General features: G+C 45.2%; 1 protein-coding gene across 1 annotated transcript in view; it reads left to right on the top strand.

Moving 5' to 3' along the window:
* LOC138548050 (cytochrome P450 4B1-like) overlaps positions 1 to 16,218 on the top strand; it is a 384,495-nt gene that overhangs the window by 63,932 nt on the left and 304,345 nt on the right. The window contains exon 2 of the mRNA XM_069642252.1: positions 5,844 to 5,988. Coding sequence (XP_069498353.1) covers positions 5,844 to 5,988 — 145 coding nt within the window. The remainder of the gene's footprint in view (positions 1 to 5,843; positions 5,989 to 16,218) is intronic.

Here is a 16,218-nt window from a genome sequence, read left to right as displayed (position 1 = left end):
TGTATCCTGGCTGGACTGACTGTGATTTAAAGAGTCCTGGGAGTTACTTGGTTAGCCTCCCATGGCTTGGGAAGAGAAGAAGAGGGCCACAACCTCTTGAATCCATGGGCCTCCCCCTGGCATTTGACATTGCTCAGCAGTGAAACATTTGTGCCAGCGTGACAACGAGCTGCCTCTGGACCCTCGATTGAACTACCCGATGTGTCATGCACCTGCCCGCCTTCAATGCCAAAGCCAGTCGAGTCATCCGGCTTCAAGTAATACCTGCAAATAGAGCTTCTCGGAGCCGCTGGCCACATCAACCCAGCTACCTATCGCCCAATCTCCATCACTCCTTTCCTGGGAAAACTCCTGGAAAAACTGCCCATCTCCCAGCTTAATATCTACACTGAATCTGTTGGCTGTCTCCTTGACCATCAGTATGGCTTCAGAGCTGCCAGAAGCACGGAAACTGCTCTCCTGAACATCCGTGAAGACCAGCTCTCCAACCTTGATTGCAACACCCCCTGTGTCCTCATCTTACTTGTTCTTTCTTCTGCTTTTGACACGGTCAACAATGCCATCCTGCTCAACCTTGTCTGTGATAACCTGGGTATCATCGATCAGGCCCTGGCTTGGCTGACCTCTTTCCTCTCTGATCGACCCTCCCAGGTCCAACTTGGGTCCTTCCTCTCCTCAATGTCTATCTCTACCTGTGGTGTTCGCCAGGGGTCTAAACACTCTCCCTGGCTTTTCAACCAATGCCTGGCACTTCTTTCCCACTGCATTACAGCCCTCTGCCCCAAATTCAGTGCAATGCGGATGACACTCAACTCATTTTCAGGCTCCCTTCCGCCACTTATTCTCCATCTCTCATCTCTGACTGTCTGTCTGCTATCCAGGAGTGGTGTGCCGCCAATGATCTCTGCCTTAATCCCAGTAAGCCTGAGATTCTCCTCATTGGCACATATGTCCCTCCTTTCCTGTCTCTCTCTCTGGCCAGCCTCTCTTGGTCCTCTTCCTGCTCCCACCTGTTAGCCTAAAAACCTCGAGGTCATCTTCGACTCCACACTCTCCTTTACATCCCTCATCTCTGACGTCTCTAAGAAGTCACACTACCAGCTGCACCTCCTCGGAGGTATTCTTCCTTTCCTCTCCTTCCCCCAGAAGCTCACTGTCTCCAGAGCTCTGGTTCTCTGTAGGCTGGACTAGTGCAACAGCCTCTTTCTTAATCTGCCTGCTTATACTCTCCACCCTCTGCAACTCATTCAGAACAGGACTGCGAGACTTGTCCTTGGCCTCAAGCCCAGGGATCGTATCTCTCCAGGACTGAATTCTCTCCACTGGATCCCAGTGGCTGCAAGGATTAAGTTCAAAACCCTCTGCATTGTTCACAAGGCCTTTTGGGGCCTGGGGCCTCAATACCTTCAACTCTCTTCCTAAATATCTTCCTTCTCGAGCTCTTGGCTCACCCACCTCCAACTCCCTCCAAATCAGTCACTTCTCCAAGCAACGAGTTGGTGGCAGATTTCTGTCTTCGGCTGAGGCCTCCCTCTGGAACAGCCTCCATGAAACTTGAGGAGAACCATCTTAGGTTCCGGGAGGGACCTCAAAACCTTCCTATTTGCTTCTGTTTTCTATTCTTCTCTCCCCTGCTGATCTCCTGGCTGAAACCGAAACTGCACTGGTCACCTGGCCACCCTCTGATCTCAGGCCCAGCTCCCCTCCTCTGTCATGCCTCCCTGGCAAACCCACACTTGGGGACTGTTTTCTGTATTGCTTCAGTCCACTACCAGCACTTGACACCGGATGTCTGCACTTACCCTTGCACTTGCCACCAGCTGTCCACACTTTTTACTCATTGCTTTTATTTATTTTTTACTGTAGATCCCATGTACTGCACTGCTCCCCCCGCACCTTTCCCCTTCTCCTTACACTTGCGCAATCTCAATGTCACCTGACCTAGTAAGATCGTTGTCTCTGTCTTCCCTCTGTTCTCTTGCATCGTCGCGCCTTGAAACACTTGTGTATAGGCTCATTGAACATGCCATATCATATCAAGACACCTGGACTGAATCTCCTACTTCTGTTGCAAAGAAAAGTGCCAAGAAGCCTTGTTTAAGTGATGAACATAGTGAATTATAGGACCAGTTGCCTCATTCGAAGTACACCTGGGCTTCACCATGGGCACCAGAGACCTCTAATGTCCCCATTTTCCTGCCTTATTCACAGACATTCTAAAGAAGCCATTTTCCTTTTTTGGTCCCAGTTCTATACAGGGCATGTCTTACTTCCTGCATTATAATACCCATAGCGTACAGTCTATATATCTCAGGCCTCCATTACCTGTGTGATCACCATTACTACAGTGGCAGGTGTTTTTGTGTGTGTGTTTTTACCCATTATCTGTGTTTAGCATCTTGCTTGGATGCTTCCTTCATTTTGGGACTTACCTTAACTATCATTGTTCGGGAGCATCCTTTGCTGACTTGCATCTTTGAAAGTACAGCCTGCCCTCGGACCATGATATCAACATGGAGGCGCAGCAGGCATGCAGTTCACTTTCTATATTTGTTAAAACTTAAACTCACTAAACTCTCATCACTCTACAAAAAGAAATATGTCTAGCTAAATGCACATCCTTCGATACGCGGATATCCCAAGCTAAATCTAACATGAAAGAACTTTTCTCTGTCCTCAAAGAATTAGAGACCCCCATAGCTCCCCCTGACACCTGTATTAAAGATAAAAAACTGTGCTCAGAGATCCAAAATGCACTAGCCAATAAAAATCTCCACCTTACAAAATAAAATCTCTAGCAAAAGAGCCTCTCTAAATGACCCCACCCAACCCAAAACACTTGAGAACAGCATGGCAAACGAATCTACCCGATTCAACTACTCTAGAAGTAGAAATAATTATCCTGTCTTTGAAGCCTTCTAACTGCCAGGGCGATCTCTGCCCTGCACAGCTTATCAAAGATGCAGCCCGCGACCTCTCTCCTTTCATTACTAAACTAATTAAGGCGTCCTTCTCCACTGGAACTATCCCAACCAATCTTAAATAATCTTGGGTACTTCCACTCTTAAAAAAACCTACTCTTGATCCATCCATACCAACCAATTACAGGCCAATTATGACAGTACCTTTTTTGCAAATAATTCTGGATAAGGTTGCCTATATACAAATCCAAAAACACCTGGAAGTACACCACCTACTGGGATCCAGACATTCTGGCTTCCGGCTTCAACACAGAACAGAGACAGCTCTGACCGACCTCAAGACGCAAGTTGATGAGCTTAGAGATAACGGCAAAGCTGCCCTACTCCTCCTTGACCTGTCGGCAACGTTCGACCTGGTCGATCACACCATACTCTGTAACCACCTCAATACAGCGGAACACTTTTCTGATAATCCAATTAAATGGATTAGATCCTTCCTAAATGGTAGAACTATGAGGGATTTCTCCCCCACAGCAGCAGCCGACCCCATACCAATCACCTGTGGTGTGCCTCAGGGCTCATGTGTCTCGCCCACATTGTACAATATTATTACCAAGCCCCTCTTCGATGATCTGGATCATCTCGGTATCACCTACACTAACTATACAGATGATACCCAGCTCCACCTCCCGCTTTCTGGGGATTATGTAGCAGATTTGGCCTTGGTGAATAGAGTGTACATCATCCAGGCATGGATGGCCACGCATGCTCTATGCCTGAATGATGATAAAACTGAACTCATCGTCTTGGGAACCACATCCAGTCTAAAAAAACTGGGACCCGTTTACTCCTCTTTCACTATTGATGGCAACAACATCAAAGTTGGACATAAGGTAAAAACACTAGGTTTTTACCTTGATTCAAACCTCACTTTCAGCAAACAAGTCAATTCACTAGCATCCTCTACAGCCTACACATGTAAGCTCATCCGCACTGCCAAGCCATTCCTATCTGACACTAGCTGCACTATCCTGGCCAGAGCCCTCATCACGCCCGGACTATTGTAATGCTTTATACTTGGGCTCAACTAAAACTATTACTAGAAAAATCCAAACTCCCCAAAATAATGCTCTTAGAGCAGCACAATCCCTCTCCAGAAGAGACCACATCTCTGAGATTAGCCAACAGAACAACTGGCTTCCAACTAATGATAAAATTCTCCTTAAAACTTACGCACAAATCCCTAAATAATGCTGCGCCTACCTACTTGGTCGACAGATTCCACCGACAGATATCGTTGAGACCGTCGAGAACTGCCTACAAAGACTGCCTCTCTATTCCCAAGTTTAACCGCTTGACAATTGGCGGTAACAGTTTTCCAGTGAAAGCAGCTAAACTTCAGAATTCCCTACCTCCCATTCTGAGAACTACCCTACCCTACCAAAATTTCAGGGCCAACTCCATCCTGTGGCTGAAAGCGAACGCTCCATAACTTGTGCTCACGCTTTCCCAATCATCACCTTCTTCTCGTGCACACTGTCAATGTAAGTAAGCTGTATGTATCATTTTCTATCCTGTCTTTGCACCTGTCATTTGTAAATAGGCCTTACTTGTATATATTTTGTATGTAATACCTGTCTGTAAATATTTAAGCCTTGTAATTAAGTTTCGCATATACCTGTAACTGTTGCGCCCTGTTACCTGAGGGTATGCCGCACATTATAAATAATAAAACAAACAAACAAACCAGTGAGCCAGGTTATGGTACATGTTTGGGCCAGCTCGGGCATGGATGCCTTGTGCTTCTTTCAGCTAGCATCAGATTTCATCACACTAACGTTTGAGAGCAGAGTATAGCACAGGGGCATATTGGAAGCAAGACAGCGGAGAGCAACAGAGGTTCGAAACCCAGATCCGCACTTAAAAAAACAATAAAATGAAAAAAATAACGAGACTGTAATGATCAGGTGGAGATAAAAAAGTGTGTAGTAACATGGCACACCTCATTGGTGTTAATGGCAACCAGTGTAGGCTCATTAAGGAGGAAATGTATTCCCGCCTCCACATGGCTCTTCCCAGAGCAGGCTGTACTTTGAAAGATGTTGATGATAGTACAGTTCAGCAGGGATGCAGGGATGTTGCTTAAGGGTTTATAAAGGTCAGTTAGAGAAGTATGATAGAGGGGAGCAGGGTGGTCCCGTGGATGATCTTATAACCCAACCTAATCTGGGCTCTAGCACTTGTTTAAAAAAAAAAAAGCAGAGAATTCGAGGGAAACCAGTACATCTGCCAGTGCTTTGGCATTTAACATATGCATAGTCATGTTACAACCTGTACCGTGTGCTGGCTATCTCTGTTCCTGTTATCTCCGCCCATCCTAGTTTCTGTAAACCGGTCCCAACTAGCACACCTTACTCTTTTCTCTTTTCAGGACCTCATGGTTCAGATGCCCCTGTGATTAGTTGTGGCAACAGGCAACTGGTATTGACTTTATTTCACTCACATGTGGCATATTTTCTTTTCTTAGAACTATGGGGACCCTGCAACCTCCGGTGCAGGGGTTTCTTGGGGCGGGGAGGGGGGAGCAGTAGCATGGGGAGGCAGGGTAAGGGGGGGTAGCACTGTCCCAAAGTGGAGTCAGCGCGACCAATCTGTGGAATGTTGTCGATATTTCCCACAGTGCATCCTGAACCCCACCGTCATGGGGAGAAATTCAGGCTTAAGGAACCCAGGGTGAAGCTACTGCTCTGTGGTGGGCTGCTGTGTGATCTGGTGCACATATGCAGCAGACTGCACTCTGAATTTTGTAATTCCAGGCAACGCACTCGTTTTTATGTGATATTGTGTGGCCTTATGCGATAAATGACCATAACTTGTCTTATGTGAACCACAATTGTCACCGTTTTTTTGTATGTCTTGCAGTTTAAACAGGATGGGAAAGATTTGGACAAAGTCATCTCCTGGGCAGAGCAATATCCATTTGGGCATACTTTGTGGTTCGGGAATTTCCTCCCCATGCTGTTCATCACCCATCCAGACTATGCCAAGACATTATTAGGCAGAGGAGGTAAGAGATTTGCATTGATGATAGGCACACACCTGATTTCTTGGATGCCGCTAAACCTTTAGCACAATGACTCTTCGCTGGCAAGCAGAACCTCCTGCAAAAACAGCAAACTATTCTTGGAAAATTGACACTGTCATTTCAGAATGATGCCCTTAGAATCTTGTCTTAAATCAATGAATTGCACCAGAACATTTATTTTCTAATTCCACATGTTCCTCCATGGGCATAATTTTAGGGGAGGGAGACCAGGGTGTTTGTGACATTGTGCCACACTCATTTAGATGTCTTGTATCCGCCCTCCCCAACATTTCCAGCAAAGATACTCCACTATGTTCCTTCCTTGAGTAGGAGTGCATGTCTTGGACCACTCTGGTTGTTTTTATTTCTATTTCTCATTAGACCCCACATCTAGACCATGTTTTGCATTTTGCATTTTGCATTTTAGGGTGTTATTAGTATGGGATTTGTTCATGTTTTATCTACAAACGTAGCTCGACTCGCAACCTCCCAGCCTTCTGCATAATAACAACCATTGAATCGCTCCTGTCAGAGCCCTCATCACTGTCACGGTAGACTCTGCCACCAATCTCTACTCTGGACTTCCTCAGAGCCTCCCAAAGCAAGTAGCTGCAGGTCATGCAGAATATGGCCACCCGGTGCACCTTTAACATGGGGCTGTTTGACCAGACACCAGACTACTGGAGCCACCACTTCCATTAGAATAATATATATATATCTTTTTAATCTAATGTGCTTTACATAGAACATGTATACCTACATTACTATTCTTACCCAAATTGGTACTGATTTATTGACCTGTAAGGATGAATGGCTAAGTTGGCCTTGCTAGGGGTTTGAACCTGCAACCGGCAGATCAAACACAGATCACAGCAACGAGCGTTTAACCCACTGAGCCATTTTACTGGCTTACATTGACTTCAAATCTTGTCCTGCTATGTGTTTTTCACTTGGGTGATACTTCTTCTGAACAAAAATAATTATATATGGGATAAAGTACCTCCTACTGTATGTTATAAGCATATTGCAAGTGACCAAGGACTTTCCTGACAAACTAGAGGAACAAGGCCGAATGCTGTGTTCCTTTATACGTTCACAGAACTCCAACGTGACTTGCAATATTCTTTTATGTGCGATAGAGGATATTTTTTTATTCTTATTATAATTCATGACCACACTCTGTCATTCCCTTTTAATACCGTGTCTCTTGCATAATATAATGTTAGATACCTTCCATTTGCTGATTCATAAAATGTGGCATCTTGATTTTAAAAAAAGCAAAAATGCAGCTCCGATTGTTTTGCAGAAAAATAGTTCAAGCAGTTTAATAAAATGTATCTATTTGTATTTAGTTCATACAAACTGTGACAAAATTATATAAATTACATTTAAGAACATTTGGAGATTTAGAACATACAGTCCACAATTTTATGACACTTAACATATACCAATACCAATTTGTTTGCCCCATTCTGTCTGGTCAGGTATTCTTTCATTTTCCTGGAATACCGATAACCTTCCCTTTCTTGCATTTCATTTTACCCTGTCGCTCTTCCATCACTAAGTGCCACTCGCACACAAAGGAATACTTACAAAGCAGATTATAATACAGTTGGACAATTTCTGAAAATTTTGAAAAATTCAATGTTGCAATACCATATGATACAATGTTAATAACAATTTTTAAAAGCCAGGCACAATTAAGACTATAAGACCTCGAATAGATCAATACAGAGGTATGGCTCAATACTACGACGCATAACAGACAGGAGGCAGTGATTCTGCTGATAACTCTTGTAAGTGCCTCTCTGCAGAACATTTCACATAGCACCGTTTTAGTTTATAGCTTTAGATTAATAGGTACTGGTCTTCATATGCTTTTCTACATGTGACCAGATTTGGAAAAGTGCAATGTGCATAGATACCGACCCTAAGCAGTAATTCCAGAAGTTTGCAGTTTTCGCAGCATCCTGAGCATGTACAAACTACGTCAAATACGCACATATATTCTGATCCTAACATCCTGCACTCAGTAAACCCATACATGGGCACCTCTAAAGGGGAGCATAGGGGGCAATCCCCTTCCCCTTTTGGCTGCTTTTCCCCCCCCTTATTGGTGTCCCCCCATCTGGCAAATAATTATTTCCAGGTGCCTTAAAGGTGCTCCTTCGCTCAGCCGTCATTGGCGCTTTGCATTATCTATTTGCTCAGCCTGTTTTCTAGTTCTCTGGCCTGAAAGGGACACCACGGGAATCAATTGGCCATAAATATCACTGTTGAACAGTCTGTGTTCTGGTGGTATCGCATCCAATGCATCTTCCATCCTTGTTGACACATCATTTCCTCTCTTTACTGTTGTCAGCTATACAGATCTCTTCTTCCTTTGGTGTGCATTCATTTTGGGAATCTATCTACTTGTATGTCTTTTTCAGGCACTACTAATGTTGTGTGTTCAGCTGCCCTAGAGAGCATATTCCTCCCCAGTTTGGCGGAAGTTGCAAATATGCTTTGGACCTGCAGGCACAATAGTGATCCATTAGCTTTGCGGTACCGACCTTCATGCCTGGAATCTTCGATATTTGTTTGCATCCTTTGTTCTCTCCAATCTTCACTGGACCGTCATTCTTGAAACACAAAGAAGCAGTCTCGAGTGGTATGATTGGCATAGGACCTGCTTCATTCTTTACCCAGGTGTGCAGTTTTGCACTTGCTGCCCATTCCTTGAGGCAATCGTCATTTTCCTTCTGCACCACCTCTACTGAAACTGTCAAGAGGGCATGTGCTTTACACCCTACCATCCCTTCCTTCCATCCTCTTGTGAGTATGTGTCCTTATACAAGCAGCTGAGGTCTTTCCCAGCATCCTGGCATCCCTCCGATCTCCCTTTATCCTGTCTTTGGGCATTGTAACTCCTTTGGCTTCTCCTTTGTTTGGGCTGTTAGGAACGTATTCTACTGTCTTGTCTGTGCTCCAATAGTCATCTATCATTTCTTGAGTCTTGATGTAGCTATCTTCATACGGGAACGTCTTCTGTGACACCCATCTCAGTGTGGCTCATCTTCCTTGAAATTGATCTCTTTTAGTGCAGAGCGATAGGTGCATGAGGCATTGTGCTCGGGCAGTTGGGATTTCCTGTAGCTATGAATGTTCTGGAAGCACTCATAGCATAGTGAATGAGAGATCACACATAGCAGCTCTCCAACTCGTTGTCTGTCTCCCCACTTTGATCATGTGCTGATACCACACGTTGTTAGAGACGTGGGCCAACTCAGCTAGATATGCGTTTAGGTGTTCAAAATCTTTGTCTGTGCGTCACCTGAGTGTGTTTACCCCTCGGGCAGTGCAGTTAAACAGGAGACTTCTAAACCTTATTTTTCATCCCAGTGGGAGAGGAAGCGATTACTCTAATAAGTGCCATTTAAAGCTGCAGCTTTGATAACCATACAAATTACAATGAGGGTTGTAAGAAATCTGAAAGTATTCTCCCAGCCACTCCCTCAGGATTTTCCAATCAGGTGGCCAGGGAAAGGCCATCGCTTTTGGAACCCGACCCTGGGGGTGGACAAGCGAGGGAGTTTCACCTGAGTGGAGGTTCATGAGGGATTGGGAGGAGGATAGCCAAGAGCCAGGCATGGTATTTCTCCAGTTTTGAAAACACCCCAATCTACTCTCCCTCAGCCTTTATGGGGTATCTCCAATCTCACCCCATCTCCTTTTCCCCGTTTCCATTTCCAACAAATACTGAGACGAGGAAGAAGCAACTAAGATCAGTAAAGATTACCCATAGGAATAACACAGGGACAGTAAAGGAAACCTACCATAGAAACAACTCAAGTTATCCCACTAATAGTCAGGCAGGCAGGGTCAGACATCTGATGGTAACCATTCACACTTGACTCCTCTTGACTGGTCTTTTCACTATAAAAGGTGTTGTCTTTCACAGATGTAAGAGAGAGTAGGGGAGAAAGCAGGAGAGCGAGTTGGGAGGAGAACCGAGACGACAGAGTTGCCCAGGACTGGAGGCCAGAGACCGGGATACCGAGAGGCTGAGAAACTGCTGTGCGAAAGAGCAGAAGCGTGTTGAGGAAGCCGTGTCTCCAGGGAGACATGACGGGTCAGTGTATGGGAGCTGAGAGGTGTGATAGTCCACTGCAGAACCTGTGTATGTGTATGCTCGTTCCCCAGGGCCGGTGAAACAGCCCAGGAATGTCCGAGCGGCAGGCGGTGATACACTGATCTCGGAATGAAGAGCCGTTGTGGAGCTGCAGCGTGGAAGTCAGCCTGGTGCGTCTGAAAGCATTGCAGAGCCGAGTTGTGAAGAGCGCAATACAAGGTAATGCTAGAAATGCATACGAAAGCAGACTGCATTTGAATGAGTGTTCGATAGAAGCTGACGGAATGTCTGCAACTAAGATACAATTTACAGTATAAGCGCGAGAGGTGCATAGGTGAAATAAAAAATGAAAGGAAGTTGAATGATTAAGACATATGAATGTAAATAGGGCCAGAAGCCTGTGGGAAAAGTTGCAAGGGAAAGGAAAGGACAGTATAAAAAAAGGGGCGAATGACCCAGTAAGAAAGACAAGTGCAAGAAGCACAACAACAATGCGGAATAAAGGACAGTGCAAGTGTGTACACAACAGGGAAAGGAATACATGAAAAGGGTGCAGAAAGATAAAAAGTGCAAAAGAAAATAATTGTCAGAAATAAAGAGGGAAAAGGGTCAGAGTGGTCGCGCTAAGGAAAAGCAAAGAGCCTGGCGTTTTCGAAAGCCTCTGACTCTACCCCATAAGAGGATGATATGAAAGAAAGACTATACATAAGAGAAAGGCACATCCTGACCAATTGTGTTTCGTGTTTTGAAAGCTGGAAGAGGCCTGAGCCAGGGGAAGGGAATCCTGAGAGGCCAATGGAGGAAAGTAGACTTTGTTTTGAAAGCTGACAGTGAACAAGTTGAAGCTCGGGGAAGGGAACCACAATGAACTTAACGACATTGAAGGTATTTGAATTTACTGTAAGGACCAGGGGGGTGAACCCATCTCTGTGACATTAACCAAATTGCACCTGGTGAGAAGACAATTTGAAACTAACTTTGGTTTTGCTATTTTTGTTGAACCACTATTTTTTCTTTCCAAAAGACTTCCTATCACATTTTTGTACAGCGTGAGGGCATGCATAGGTATAGACACAACGTACTTTTTTTGGGACTTTTAGACAACAACGGCCATTGGAAACATCAGTTAAGGAAACCATCCCTCTAGAGTTAGGGCCAGTCAAGCATTCCACCAACCCAGGAACCTTAGTAAATAAAGGTTTTAAAACAAATGCTTTTGAGTCTGTGTCTCTCTTGATACCATGCCGGTCTCACATGGTATATACAATCTGTACGTGTTGCAGAGATGTAGGTGGGAGGAAGTATGGCAGCTGTCTATCAGCTAATGCACAGACATTCCAACAGGGAAGGAAACTAATTTAAAAGAAAAATAGGGCGATATAAGAGCTGCCAGGAAGTTCTCCAAAATGACAACATAGCCGAACGTTGAAGTGAATTTTGCTGCAAGGGGACCTGGGAATTCAAATCGTACACTATATTTTTGGGAATGCTATTGCCTTTATGATATAGGGTTTGTCAAACAGGATATTGCATTAATTATAGAATTATTCACATGGATCGGAAATGCTTAACTCAGCAATTGCAAAAATCGCAATGTTGTTTGATATCTTGCTCTCCATGGGTCCTAAGCAGGTTACTTATCGGTAATCTCCTTTACTCCTATTCCTACTCTTCCTCATCACAGTACTTGTGAGGTTCCAACACCCATACCTTCTTTTCAATACACAATACATGCCCCACCCCTCTTTTCGGAGAGCATAACACTCCCAGCCACCAGTTAGTGAGTTCAATAACCCCAATCACATCATGGCAGTTTTCCACTATGCACCAGGGTGGGAGAAGTTGTTTGCAAGTGCTGTGATGAGGAAGAGTAGCAATAGGAGTAATGAAGAGAACATGTAAGTAACTGGCTAATAAACTCCACGCCCCTCTTTCTCTTTGCAGTACTCATGTGTAAGGTATACCAAATATAGCGGTGGAAAATGATCCATAAATAAAAACATAGACCAACCAGAGTGCTGCTTCCACCAATTTATTACCAGCCGCATCAACAAACCATGCTTGAACATGTGTAACAGCACTCAACACCCCCTCCCTGAATGAGTTTGGCACTTGCTTTTGGAAGTGGAGGCGATACTGTCTGTTGAAAATCACTTGGAAAAAAAATCACCACTCATGAAATAATCCAGTCCCAGGGTTAAACGTATTTAATGACAGTTGGCAAAGAAGCAGACAAAAATGCCACAGGACCGGAGACCGAACAGAAAACCCGATCCCAGTACCCAGGCGGAACAAGAAATAGCCACCGACTTCCCAGGTTTACATTGTTTTTATACATTCACATAGCATGGTCTTCAATAGAAGGGACTTCTAAACAACCTTTGCTGGGCATAATATAGAATGTATCAGGAAATCTCCAACCTGTTCTATAGGGTTCTTCTAATAAGGTACATGCACATCTGCTGGATTCCCAATCCTGCCCAAGTGAACTTTGCAACGTACAACAGACGTATTTCAATACATTTTCAGTGAGGCAACATTTTCTAGTCCAACTACGGTTCTAAAAGGCTCAGGCAGTCCCTGAGCTGCAAAATGTTGCTAATTCTACACACTGCAACTATCTTGCCGAGTGAGGCGGTGCTCTAAATCTTGCTTGTCTGAGCCAAACAGGAAATACGTAAGAGGCAGACAATCTATGTAGTGGACTGCTTCTCACAGCATACCTGGCGTACATTTGGTTGAGGCATGCAGACAACAGCCTAGGGTTAGGCAGGCTGAGGCAGTGCATTATAATTAGAGGTGGCAAACATGAGTGTAGCTAAGCTTTGCAAGTAAGACATAGAAGGTAATTAAATTAATAGTAGAATACCTCTATTTGAGACCTTCACTCTACTCTCATACATTTCTGACTTAGAGTTACATATATCGCATAATTGTATATCCTGACAGTGTACCTCTCTGGTGGATTTCATTAGGTACAGCATTTGTGTTACTCTGAGAGGAATTTTATATTTCCTTTGAATACATATCCCTTTGAGGAGTAATGCTGAATCAGGGCAACATGCAGGATTGATGTACCTAAGGAGCTAAGGACATGGATAAACAAACACCATACTGACCACTTGGATTTGTTATTCTCATGGAGAATGGCAACAGTCTGTCAAATGTGTGTGATACTATATGAGTGATATTGCTATCAGAATTTGGTATGTAATTGCAGAATTCTATTTTTACGACATCATCCATGCCTCCTTCTGAATACATAAGTGTATCTTGTAAAGACTGGAGGGGGGTGTCTGTACTTCTGCTCTCTATATGGTAGAGGACAGGCACAGAGGACCCCAGCCAAGATTCTCTATTATTGATATGTGGTCGAGCAATCAAGGCCTAGCTTCTCAGGAGGTGATGCAGGCTGGTTCCTAAGTACAGTGTAGTCCTAGTCCTTAAGCCCCCACAAAGGAATGCGCACACACTGTATTAGTTAAAACACAGTCTTTATATAATTAATGTTCAAGGTTATGTACAATATCACGATAAACTTATTTTGTACTCGGTGATCTACAATGGCAAATATACAGTTCTATGTGGTACCATTCTTACTATTAGATCTCATTAAAGTGCATTAACTGTACGGTTAAATGTCACAAAAATCAGTTCCTAAAGGAAACCAACAATAGATATAAGAGGAACGCAGTTGGGTAGAACAATAGGCAGAATACTGGCCCTGCTACCTAGAAACAGCTGTGTGTGGCGATCCCCCCACCTGGGCAACCTGTAAAGTAAAAATATATCACAAGCCCAGTCCATATATTGTTCACAAGAGTCTTTCCAATAGTTCAGCAACCCCAAAGTACCTGGTGTTGTAGAGTTCCTCGTGGGGAAATCGACAGCCCTTCTTGAGTGCATTCCCTTCAAGGTAGGAGCCACGGGTCGTCAAACGTCCGACGATGAACAGGGTGAACTACGGCGGTGAAGTGGCAGCTTCGTTCCTAGCGGTGCTCGTCGGCGACGGAGCGTAGACGTCCTGCAAGGATGAGGCGTACGGGGCACCTCGATGTCGATAGTTCAGGACCGCAAAGAGTTTGAAGAACTGTGGCCCAGCAAGGGAGCCGAGTCATCAGCGTCTCTGTGGTCTTTGGGTAGCCGGAAACCCACCGGCGGATGCTCCTCGGCGCGATAACGGCCTGGCCTTCTCCGGCGGGATAAGGCGGGCAGCGGTGCGGATGAGCGCGTCCGTGAATGAAAAGTTCTTAGGCAACGGGAGCACGGCGGCTCCGGTCGGCAACGGTGGTCGGCAACGGCGGTGGACAACAGTGTCCGGGCGCTTCTCCTTGCGATTCCGTGGCGGTCCCCTTCTCCGGTCGGCAGTCTGTCGTAAGTCTGTCTACCTGGGAGCTTTGGCAAAGATCAGCTGGTGCACGATGGTCCCTCGTAGCTCGGGAAGAGGGCGCCTTACCAGGTCCTCTCTGGGTCAGTCCTTGGAGACACAGCAGCTTTCAGATTGATGAAGTAGAGCAGCAGCAAAACCTCTCTTCCAGCAGGGCTTCAAGGTTAAGCTTCAGTTTTACTCCAGTTACTCTTCATAGTGGACTTAAGCTTCTGAGCATGAATTCTAACAGTGAGAGGCCCCCAGATATACTAGTTGAACTCCCATTCATTCTGCTGGGTCACACTCAGGCAACCAATCGGTCAGAATGGCATTCAGTGCATTCAGGCCATTCACTTCTCTCCAGAAACTCACAACAATTTATGTGTTTTGGGACAAGTACCCAGCCATTCAACACTCCACACTGCATTCATACCAGTTTTGGGCAGGGCTGTCTCAGTCACTGTGTCAAACACCAGATACTAGACATCCACAACACAGAATACGTATTTGTCACACACTCCATTCACTCAGGTCCCACCCACAGGGTGTACCAACAACATACAGTCACTGGGAAGGCTCCATCCATTCTGGCCTGGACTTCACAACAACACCATATATGGAACTTCAACCCAACAGCCAGTCAGGATGAAGGGACAGAATCAGGGCTTCCCAGGACGTTGGGAAAACAAGGTAACAGGCAATAGAGAGCAAGAGGCCACAGGGGCCATCTTGTTTCCTATCAGGAATCAACTGATTCCAATGGCAGGGCCTGGATATCCCAAAATGGAGGATACTCAGAGCACCTGTCAAATTCAGCATGGAGCTGCCACCAGCCCATACCCTGCTCATAACATACACTAGGGGCACAGGGTTGCATCCCCACCCATGGGTACCATAAGGGTATCCCATGGATCTGTACACCAAACCAAAACGGGAAGAGCTGCACTGCCAGGAGTCCCATATGGACTCCTGGGCAGAAAACAATACAGAACACAAATGAAAAAGGACCACAGAACAAGGACAGGGAGGTCCTGTCCCTCCAATGCATTTCCAGCATCACATATCTAAAGACATAGTACAGGTGGCAACCTGTTCGTTGAACAGTAGCAGGAGTGAGGACAAGGTGGCTTTAGCAATATTGTCGAGCTACCAAGACCTCTTTGTCAGTTTGTCCTGGTTCCCTTTCACACTCAGCCCAGGGATCTGATATCCGCCCCCGCTAATGAAATTGTCCCCCTCAAATATCTCCTGCGGTGCGAAGAGGAATGTTCAGGAAAGGCAGATTGCTGATAAGACATAACCCATATAACAACGTGTTCCCAATTTTTGGGCAACCATGGATAAGCATTAGCCCCACAGATGAAGTAAGTCCCTGAAAAGCAAAGGTGACATTGTTGATGATTATACTGGTATCGGTTGGAAGATAATGCTGACATTTACTGTTTAAGCAATCCTGTAACCTGAGCCGAAAAGGTAAAGTGTGGCAGGTTTCTGTGACAACTGATCGGGGGAGCGAAAATTTGGAGGACCAGTTATTATCATCTGGGAATGGTGAGCACTACAGGGTCCACGACCAACGGTTTGAGATACCAGCTGAAGGTCCCGGCAGACATTCCTCTAGTTGAAGGGCACATGGAATAATGGGAAACCAGAGGTCAAATCATGAGGGGGGTGTGCACAGACCCAACAATCAGACATATTTTGCACACAGCAGTACTGCCGCACCATG

Source organism: Ambystoma mexicanum, chromosome 1q, assembly GCF_040938575.1.
Source record: "Ambystoma mexicanum isolate Mex_15411 chromosome 1q, UKY_AmexF1_1, whole genome shotgun sequence".
Classification (NCBI taxonomy): Eukaryota; Metazoa; Chordata; class Amphibia; order Caudata; family Ambystomatidae; genus Ambystoma; species Ambystoma mexicanum.
The sequence above is the reverse complement of the archived record's forward strand: the minus strand, read 5'-3'. Positions and strand labels throughout refer to the sequence as shown.